An 11446-nucleotide genomic window follows, 5' to 3' on the forward strand; every position below is an offset into this window, starting at 1 on the left:
CCCCCCCCCCCAACCCCCCACCCCCCCCCCCCCCCCCCCACCCCCCCCCCCCCCCCCCCCCCCAAAACCCCCCCCCCCCCCCCCCCCCCCCCTCCTTTTCCAACTCTATCCGCCCATCCAAGCCCCTATTTATAAACTTCAATTGAGATTTAGGTGCAATCAAATAATATTTGCTCCTTTATTCTCTATAAAATATTGAAACTTACTTTCTGGGAATTGAGGTGGCAAGATCAAAACAAGGGACTTTATCTCTCACCATAAATGTGTCCTGAATTTATTATAAAAAGCAGGAATGCATGGATGCAAACCAAGAAGCTTACAAATTGAAACTTATAATCATCATTTAGATTCCAGTACACCAATGAATAGACAAAAAATAATAGAGAGTAATGGGAATATTAATCTATTTGTCTCACATTTGATATAATATTGCTTTTCCTATGGTAATTCTTAGCTAGCTCATACATAATCCCAATGTATACCACTTGCCTACGATCATGGGAATTCTATGGTACTTAAAAGGAAATCTTCCTGGAAAGGAACCACAATATAAAAACTGAGGCCTTTATGGATGCTAATTGGGGCACGACCAAAGCTAGACAGAATGTCAACTTCATGTTGTTTTAGATTTGCGGGAAATAGCCTATTGATATGGAGAAGCAAAAACAATCGATTGTGGCCAAATCTATGGCAGAAGTTGAGTTCTGGTCTATGTTACACGTTGTGAACTTCATGCGGTTAAAATCCTTTCTATAAGATCTGCAAATGACAAGTGACGACATTATGAAATTTTTATTGTGATAATAAAGCTGCAATCCGCATAGCGACAATCCTTTGCAACATCATACAACAAAAAGAGGAGAGGCTAACGTGCATTTCATTAAGCAAAAAACTTGAAGGAGGACTAAATTTGCATTCCATCCGAAAAACAATTGGCTGATGTTTAGACAAAGTGACTCTCAAACCGATAATTTCAGTCCATAGTTAGCAACTCGGGCATGGAAATTATTTTTTAACCTACTTGAGAGATAGTGTTGAAAAAGACCTTGCGCCCTTGAGCCCATCGATTTTGTGAAATTCTACTGATTAAGCTGTCAACTTTTATTATTCGGGAGGAAAATGATTTTTATTTACTTTTTTTTCTTTTCTTAGATTATGAGGAGATTTGTAGTATCCTAAAGCTTGTCTTTGTTTAAAAATATTAAATTACGGCTTCTATTTTTCCATTAAAAGCTAGAATTATGGTTCATTATAACTTGATTGTTTTAAAAAAAATCTTGGCGTTCCTCAATTATCCCATTTATTCGGTATTCATAGCATTAACAAATATTTGATGATCAAATTTCTGGTATTTAACTGATGCAACGAGTATTTGAAGTGCTACTCATTGTTTCTGTTATTCTGCCTAACGACTAACTTGTCACGTGAGACTAAACCAATCCTCTATAATGAAATTACAGTGGATTGTTAACATTCCATTGCTAGATCATACCATGTGTTGGGCTTTGATAACCTATAAATCCTGAACAACAATGTTAAATAATTTGGATTATATTTCATAGGTTTCGATTGATAAGTTAAATAACTATCAACATAATCAATTAAAAGGTTCAATCCAAATGCAAGCGGGCCATTAGTAGCAACTTAATTAATTAATGTTGCCTTAGCCCAAATTCTACTTCTTGGATAGCTCCTATATTGTTGGCCAATTTAGTGTGATCTAGCCCACTTTAGTTACAACCTAATTCTATATATGTTCCATCCCTTTAGCTGTGGAAAACTGTGACTTCTACAGGGAAAAACTGTGGCTGTCTACTTTGTTATCATTTCTCTTTGTCCTTGATTATAATCTTATTATTCCAATGTTTTTCTACTCTGTGTGACTTGCAAACTCATCACCATAACCTTGTCTAAGTGGGTGCAAAAGGAGAGCAACCGAAGTAGTGTTGGATTGAATTTTTTGATTGATTGTGTTTGATTGGAGATAAGATAGTGCAAACTGAGCTTCGAATCCACTAATTCAAGATCATTTCTGCAACATTTAGTACCAGATTGTGGTTAGTATAGATTTTCAACGAAAAAACATCTAAAATCAGCAGAATTGGAGCAGAAGCCCAATAAAAAATCTGCCCTTAATTTTTGTTAAAAACCAGATTTGCAAACTCGATTTTCTAGCAATTCAGAGGTCCACTGGAGAAACGGAGACTAGATTCTTAAAAACAAATTAAAGAAATAGTTAAAGAGACAATTCAAGAGGCCCGTAAGGATCAACATAAAGACAATTGAGCCAATCCTACGTTACCCATAATATGTGGAAGTATCGATGTAATTTCATAGACATGAAGAACATAAGCCAGATGACGGAACAAATGGGATACCCTAATACATTACAAAATTCCACTTTAGCCAATAATCCAATCAGAGGAATAATTGAAACAAGAGTATCGAACTTTTTAATAGCATTATTGATTAGAAATGAATTTTTTAGAATTTGCCTCCATACCACTAAAGCATTGAGTCGCACACTTGAAAGATAGCCCACAAATTCAATGGAATGATTAGATAGTCGAAAGCATCAATAGCTTACGCTCTGACCCGAGTAGAATGGGACACGTGGAATCCTGTGTGAATCAGCAAGGACCACCTTGCAAGGCTTGGAGGTGGTGTAGACCCACCGACGATGCGTGGAGATTTCGGTAGCAACAAGTGGAGATTTCGATGTCGTCTGAGGAAACTTTCTTAAGGAAGTTTGACCCTTATTATTTTTCTAATATTTTGGTGTTATTAGTTTTCTATTTTAGGTTATGCTGTTGAATTTAGACAATCTTGCCCTTAGTCGCTTGGGATCCAAAATTTGCCTGATTGCATTGCTACTTTAGGATGAATAATAGTGATCATAAAATATAAATTCGCATGTGTCGTTATTTATGGACTCAGTCCGCTCTGATAAATTGGCTTATCTATTTAAATTTTAGCATTAGCACATTATCATGAGGGGTGCATTAGGATTGATATTACCGTGAATGGGTAGTATGGCTTCTGCTAGAAATTTAAAATTATTTTCCATATTTGAAGTGTTGAATTTAATGGCAAGTAGGCAATTCATTTTGTGCTCTAATTGTCGTCTAGTTGAGACTACATTGAGTGAGAATTTGGATTTTTGTTAACATACCTTCATGTTGCATTGATTATTCTATTAGAACACCTAAACTTGACCCATTTGAACATTTCCTTCATCTAAGATCACGAATCTTACGATATCTCGAGAATCTAGAATGTTGTATACTACGACCTTAGGATTACCTTATACAATTTTTAAAATTCTGTTGATGTTTCACCGACGACTTCTGTAGCTAATTAGCAACAACAAATTTCTGTCACAAATTATCTACAAATTAAAATTTTGCCGATAATTAGTAACGAACTTCCGTTGTTAATTCTGTCGCTAATTTGAATTTAAAATAAAAAAAATTATGCTTATTAGCATGAAAGTCACACAAAACACAATAAACTTAAATAAACAAGAATTTTGAATTTCTTCTACGTTTATGGAAACAAGTTCACAAGATTTTTTAAAATCAAACAACTGAAACTGAGTCAAATTTAAAAATGTTATCAAGATCATAAGAAAACTACTCATTTTTTACTAAGAAAAACATCAAAGCACAAATCCTCATTTGAGTAGCTACATAATGTACTTAAATTAAAAAAAAAAATTGGCTTGGTTAACTAACACATGATGAAATTAATATAAATAAAAGTAATATATGCACCAGAAATTCTACATATCTATAAGCTATGTAATCTGTTAGGCCTAAAAGTGTAATTGGCGATTCTGTGAACAAAACGAGCTAAATTGTATAATTGTAAAAGGCAGGGACTTAATTGAACATTGGTGTAAAAGTCAGAGACTTATGGTGTAATTTGTATAGATGAGGTAAATTAGTGTTCGAATCGTTGAAGGAGTCCAAGATGTCCAAGAAGATCACACAAGATCATCGGAATACAATTGGAAGTCTAAAGGATATCAAAGAGCTGCACAAATTATGTTCCGAATTTTAAGTCATAAATTGAAATGCATTTCTATAATAATTGTAGTCCTTTGAGTTATCTTTCTAATTCAACTTTAATCACCTCAATCGGACATTAGAAGAGAAAGTTATGATGAAACTACTCATAACTTCTCACTGTCGCTCGCTTCTCCCTGGCTCTCACTCGAGCGACACTCTTATGCAGCAAAAACCCTATTTCGCATTTTTGAAGTGTTTTACTCAGCCCATACAACCTAGACACCTTCAAATATAAATACTCAAGCTCTAGGATGAAATTGAAGAGATTGCTACATTATTCTTTCTTTGCAAAAGATATTCATAACATCTTTGAAGAGATAAGGACTAGGAGGTTGTAGTGGACAACAGATTGGGCTGCAAGAGGTAGATCAGGAAATCTACCAAGAGGTTAGAAGTATCTACAGCAGTAGATCGTGAGACTAGAACAACGGGTCTGATTGGGTACGACGTTTGGTATAACTTGTACTTGCTAAATTGGTATAGTGGAGGTAACTAGCTTGGTCCCAGAGTTTTACCCACGTTGGGATTTCTTCGTCATCATATTGTTTGTTATTTACTGCTTTGCATAATATACAAACTGCGGCATTCCAATATAGGTTAATTAAGTTGTATGATTAATCACCTAGACAACTAATTAAAGTGACTTATTGCTTTAGTTAGATTAATTACGCACGTAAGATCAAATTGGTTAAAGTTAAATCTAGAACGTAAACTTGATAATGCATAAATTTTGAACTTGATATTATATCACGTTAGTAGAACTTTCTAGCATATCTAAGCGTTCTAGGTCAATTTTTATTTTTTTCAAGTGGTATCAAAGCCTAAAATCGTGTCCTGACCTTAAATAGTCTAGATGAGTACCTCGTTGAATGTGTCGCCCCACTTTAATGATAGTAACTATGCATACTAGAAGGTTAGAATGAAGGCATTTTTTAAATCCATGGATGAGCGTGTCTGGCAGAGCATAGTGAATGGTTGGTCTGTCCCTAATACCACAGTAGATGGTGTATTCACTCCTACCCTCGTAGAAAACTGGTCTAGAGCACAGTTGGATAGATGTAACTTTAATAACAAGGCCATACATGCATTGTTTATGGCTGTGCCTCTGAGGAATTTAAGAGAGTATCTATGTGTGAGGTAGCTAAGGATTTTTGGGACATTTTACAAACCACACATGAGGGAACCCAGGCCGTTAAAAATTCTAAGTTACAGATGCTGACCAATAGGTTCAAGGAAATTAGGATGAGAGATGATGATACATTTGATGTCTTTTATGCGAGCTTAAATGATATAGTGAATTCCTCCTTGAACCTAGGTGAGAAAATTCCTGAGCCCAAGATAGTTAGAAAAATTCTTAGATCCTTACCCAAGCGTTTCAAGCCGAAAGTCACAGCTATTAAAGAGATGGCCTACCTAACTAAGAAATTTCGAAAAATATTTAGGAAAAAGAAGAAGTCTCAAGAGAGACAAAAAGGTGGCCCGAATGAATCTAGGAAAAAATCTAAATTCGTGAGATGCCATAACTATCAGGGTTTCGGTCACGTGAGGAATGAGTGCCCTAGTGCTAAGAAATTTGAAGAGAAGGCTGTGAATATTACTCTCACTGATGATGGGTCGAGCTCGAAAAATCAGAGTGAGAAATCCACCCGTGAAGAGAGTGGAAAATATGTGGTCTTCATTGCTAGGGGTAAAAGTGGATCCGATCAGAGAAGTGAAAGGACAGAGGACTTAGATAGTAGTGAAGATTCTAATGATGAAAGTGGAAGTGTGGAAGATCTAGAAGCAGCCTATGATATGATGTATGAGGAAAGCCTTAAGATCTTAGCCACTAACCAGGCAATGAGCAAAAAAGTGAAAGAGCTTAAGCTAGAGAAGGAACAATTAGAGGCCCGTGTTAGTGATCTCACTAGTAAGAATGAGATGTCCTTTAGGAGAGTAAGTAAGCTGACCATTGTGAATGAGACCTTAGCTATTCAGGTTAAACACCTTAAGAGTGAGCTAGAGTTGTCTAGGTCTCAGTTACTTGCCTTTTCTAGCAGTTCTGAAAGGCTAGATAATATTCTAGGAATGGGCAAGCCGGCTGGTGATAAGGGAGGTCTAGGTTTTGATCTGAATGTTGCTAGTACATCACAGACCACCTTTGTTCGTGCTACTGACCAGCCAAACATTGTGACTAACCCTATACCAAATGTTGTGGGAACTTCAGGACGTAGGTCTACCAGACATCCTAGGACTCGTCGGCCTAGGAATAGAAATCAGCGTAAGCATATCACAGGTCCTAGGTTTATCCCTACATGTTTTCACTATGGAGAATTAGGTCACATCTGCCCTAAGTATGATCACTACCTGAACAATAGGAAAGTCTTGAGCTTAAAAAAGAACAAAAATCAGGTGTCTGTTGATCAGATTGGATTCCTTACTGATCAAGTGAATCATTTGCCTCAATTGGTGACACAACTGTCTGGAAACAATTCTCGCTCTAGACAGGTTTGGGTGAAGAAAAGCGATCTCTCAAATTTGGTTAGAGATCGTGTTGCGCTTAAAGGAAAGAGCGCTTATATACCTACTTGATTAGGTATTTTTGATGCATGCTTGGCTCTTAATTGATATATAGTTGTTGCATGCATCACATATATATTGTTTGTTTTTGTTTTGTTGATTTTCATGCATATGCATTTTCACCTACGAGTTTTGGTGCATGCATGTTTATTTTTGTCTTTGTGTGCTTGATTTTATTTTCTTTTGTGTGTGGAGCATTCATTTTAAGAAAATCGAAAAACACAAAAACATTGAAAATTAGAAAAAGACAAAAATAATTGGTTATGCAAATTTCTACAGCATGACACATGATTTAGAGCTTGCACGTTGTATCATGTAGGAGCTAAAATTGATAAGCTGTAGAATAATTTTCATTGCTTGATTAGGTCTAGTTGGATTAATATGTATAAGTGTCTTCATGTACCATCTGTACTGCACACACTATGAATTTGTTAGTGGACGCTACCTCGTGTGTGAGATTTGAGATGGCTGTCACATGTTGATGGAGGTGCTTTTGAACATGAATTGACCAATTTTCGTAGACCTTAAACAAAAAATTTCCCCCAAATTTAAATTCTCATATCTTAATGTTCTTCTTCGGGGCCTATTTGACTCGAGCAATTAAGCTTGCGAGATCTCTTAAAACCTGGTGCCTATAGTCAACTGACTTAGGTTAATCGGCCTAAAGCTCGCTACAGGTGTCATCTTAGTCGTCTAATGGAGAAGAACCCGCACTTAAGGTGAAAAATTAATGAGCTGGAGACATGAAAAAAATATGAAAAATATCATGAGCTGAAATACTTTGAAAAATTGAAAAACAAATAAGCTTATAGTAAGGGGGAGATAAGTAAAAATAATAAGTATAGGTCTTACTATGCGTTACATGGTTTGACTCTCATTAGTAGGAGAACATACTTATTAGTAGTGATTGGCATGTCCCTTCTCACAAAATTAAGGTTTGGAGTCCTGCTTGTATTGGATCAGTGACACTTTACACATTTGTGGGGAGTTATACAACTTGTTAATTTTGCTTTTACATGCTATCAATTGCATTTTTGATTATTATGTGTTATTACTCGACTTGGCCTTAATGTATGTCCCTTCAACATTTGTGACAAAAAGGGGAAGAGAAATGTGTAACTGAGGGGGAGAAAAAATAATGATTGAGCATTCACATAGGAGAGCTAGTGCATTTGCAATGTGCACATGATTTCATTTATTGACAGTACTTGCATTGCATTGCTATGTTTAGGGGTTGTTGGGGAGAGATATAAATACATTTGCCTGCTGCATAAAAACATGAGAGTTTGCATTAAGGGGAGCATTGTATTGCATTTCATATCACATCCATCTGTTTGAATTTTGATGTTTAGTGGTGTTGGTGTTTCTGTTGGTGTTTTGATTGACATCAATATCACGTCTCAAACTAGCATGTTGAATGGTGATTAAGTGTTTCAATTGTTATATTTTCTGTATCACTGCTTTTACACAAGGTATATGAGTTTGTGGATTTCAGGAAACAGCTACAAGAAGGAATGTAAGACTCAGTTATTGGACTTACTGGGTAGTATAGTTTTGATTGTTAAGTCCTGACTTATTTTGTATAGTTATGACTTCATTTGTATGATTTTATCACAGAATGTCAAAGGGGGAGTTTGTTAGGTCTAAAAGTGTAATTGGCAATTCTGTGAACAAAATGAGCTAAATTATATAATTATAAAAGTCAGGGACTTAATTGAACATTGGTGTAAAACTCAGAGACTTAGGGTGCAATTTGTATAGATGAGGTAAATTAGTTTTCGAGTCATTGAAGGAGTCCAAGATGTCCAAGAAGATCACACAAGATCATCGGAATGCAATTGGAAGTCTAAAGGATACTAAAGAGCCGCACAAATTATGTTCCGAATTTTCAGTTATAATTTGAAATGCATTTTTCACATAGAAAACGTTAGAATTTGGAAACTTCTATTTCTAGAAGAATCGTAGCCCTTTGAGTTATCTTTCTAATGCAACTTTAATCACCACAATCAGATATCGAAAGAGAAAGTTATGATGAAAATACGGATGATTGCTCACTCTCACTCGCTTCTCGCTGGTTCTCTCTCGAGCGACACTCCTATGCAACAAAAATCCTATTTCGCATTTTTGAAGTGTTTTACTAGGCCCATACCACCTAGACACCTTCAAATATAAATACTCAAGCCCTAGGACGAAATTGAAGAGGTTGCTACATTATTCTTTCATTGCAAAAGATATTCATAACATCTTTGAAGAGATCCAAGGTGCAATTAATTGGAGACTTCATCTACATCAATCTTGTGATCCGACAACTATTGTTTTGGGTAAAAACATTGAATCTACATAACCCAAAACACCTTACTTCCTTAATCTATTGAGGAAGGGACTCTCTCATTAGAGGATTGAGAGGGGTGGATTGAGACGCAGTTACAAGCACAGGAACGGATGGTTCTTGGTGTTCCACTTGGTGATACAATCAGCTAAGGACCAGGAGGTTGTAGTGGACAGCAGATTGGGCTGCAAGAGGTAGATCAAGAAGTCTAACAAGAGGCTAGAAGTATTTATAATAGTAGATCGTGAGACTGGAACAACGGGTCTGATTGGATACGAAGTTTAGTATAATTTGTACTTGCTGAATTGGTATAGTGGAAGTAACTGGCTTAATCCCGGAGTTTTACCCACGTTGAGATTTCTCCGTCATCATATTATTTGTTATTTACTGCTTTGCATAATATACAAACTGCGGCATTCCAACATATGTTAATTAACTTGTATGATTAATTACCTAGACAACTAATTAAAGTGACTTGTTTCTTTAGTTAGATTAATTCTGCATGCAAGGTCAAATTTGTTAAAGTGAAATCTAGAACGTAAACTTGGTAATACATAAAATTTGAACTTGATACTGTTTCACGTTAATAGAACTTTCTAGCATATCTAAGCATTCTAGGTCAATATTTTTTTTTTCATAATCTATAAAGTGAGGGGTAATACAACTAAAACCTGCACATAAGGAATACAGGAGATTAAGTCCACAAAATTGATCACAATAGTCCCTCAATAGGGAAGACAAGCATCACGGCAGTCCCTCTACACACTTGCAATAGAATAATTAAACATTACATGAAGAAAAACATAAATTTCTATGTCATCATAATTTTTACTTCAACGCAACTTACTACTCTTCACCATTCAAATGCCATAAAATGGATTGGACAGCATAAAAATCAAGAACATATATCATTTCAGATGGACATAAATCCAAGAAAGGTGGATACCTACAACCAAATAAAGTTGGAGCAAAAAACTTAAGAACCTATAAGCAATAAATGTTGTAGATCACAAAATTTGACATCAATGTACATGGCAATGCATTAATTTGACTGGATATTAGTGCCCTTTAAATAAATGGACAAAGATCCAAATAATTCAACCTTAAATGATATCATAACTTGCAATTGTTGAATAAAAAACTCTAATGCAGTACGATGTAAAATATGATAATACATATATGATGGTGAAATACACTATTAACCTAAGACTCCAGGTCTAATCAATAGTCTTCAATGGATTATAAGGGTGTACAGTTCACGACAAACTCAAAGTAAGAAAGAATAGAAAAGTATCAGTATTTCTAACATAACAATATGCAACACTAACTTCTTTAGTGGGAAAATTATCACAAGTACATTATATCTTTTAAAGAAGGAAAAATGACATATATTTTGAATAATATATATCTAAATGTATTTTCTATTAAAAAAAGTAGAGACTTTTCATTCTTTGATTAAGCCTCATGCCACTGTACTTCTTGCCAAGCCTCCTATTATGAATAGATAAATGTTCATAATTCTTAGAGGGGAGGGAATATTTGCTTGATCTCTTATTGAATCGCCAATCTCCAAATTTTCCATATTTTAGTTCATCCTGAACATCAACAGCTTCATAAGTTCTCTACAAAACTAGTATAGGTTATAGGGTAAAGTGGAAGTAAGTTGTTCTCAATAATTTACAAAAAGAAAATGGGTGTTCACAATAATAGCATAATATGAACTTCTCAATTATAATGCTGTACGCAAATAGAAACACAAGTTTACCTTCATGTTGTAGTCACTCCCATAAGGATAAACTTCTTTCTAGTTTCAATGTCCGATGAGGGCTAAAATTTGACATGGCAAATTATTAAACATTGGCTTTACATTATCCATAACAGTTCGGATATAGAACCTACAACATAAAGTCCTTGCAAAGAATATGCTGCACTCCATGAAAAGCAGAGGCCACAGCATATGCATACCATTGTTTGGTCAATAAAAAGAAGAAGGTTAGAGAAGATTTTTACCTATAGATGCAAGTTTTGACACATAAGAAATAGAACACTTTAAGATCTTCTCACATTTCTAGACCCATCCGCAGGAAGATAATTAAGATTTTTTCCTATTCAATAGGTTTCATGTAGAAGTAGAAGAAAGTAGCAGGATATCCTCCACAAGCCAAATTAGCCAGCAAATTTATGAATATATCATCGGGTTTTCCAGTAAATTATTCCCCCTTCAAAATATCCATGGAAGTAAAAACAAAAATTGAACATGAAATCTGCAAAAATCTTTAGAAGGTAGGGGGAATACTTAGTTGAGAGTGATAATGGACATGCGATTGGGGCCACGAAATGGGCCATGATATCGATGATGATGTAGATTTAAAATTTGAGGTTTTCTTCTCTCTGAATGTGCTCGAAGAGAGAGACGGAGAGTGAGGATGAGGAAGGTGGCACACTTTAGAAGAGAGGAAGATACGAATTTGAGTTTAGGGTTTTGGAA

At 35.5% G+C, this 11446-nt stretch overlaps 1 protein-coding gene across 1 annotated transcript; it reads left to right on the top strand.

Moving 5' to 3' along the window:
- Nucleotides 1-4989: 4989 nt before the first annotated feature.
- LOC111368991 lies at nucleotides 4990-6641 on the top strand. The gene is made up of 2 exons (XM_022990484.1): nucleotides 4990-5207; nucleotides 5297-6641. The coding sequence occupies exons 1-2, from the start codon at nucleotides 4990-4992 to the stop codon at nucleotides 6639-6641; spliced, it is 1563 nt and encodes a 520-aa protein (XP_022846252.1).
- The last annotated feature ends 4805 nt before the right edge of the window (nucleotides 6642-11446 follow it).

The sequence above is a fragment of the Olea europaea genome, chromosome 20 (assembly GCF_002742605.1).
Source record: "Olea europaea var. sylvestris chromosome 20, O_europaea_v1, whole genome shotgun sequence".
Taxonomy (NCBI): Eukaryota; Viridiplantae; Streptophyta; class Magnoliopsida; order Lamiales; family Oleaceae; genus Olea; species Olea europaea.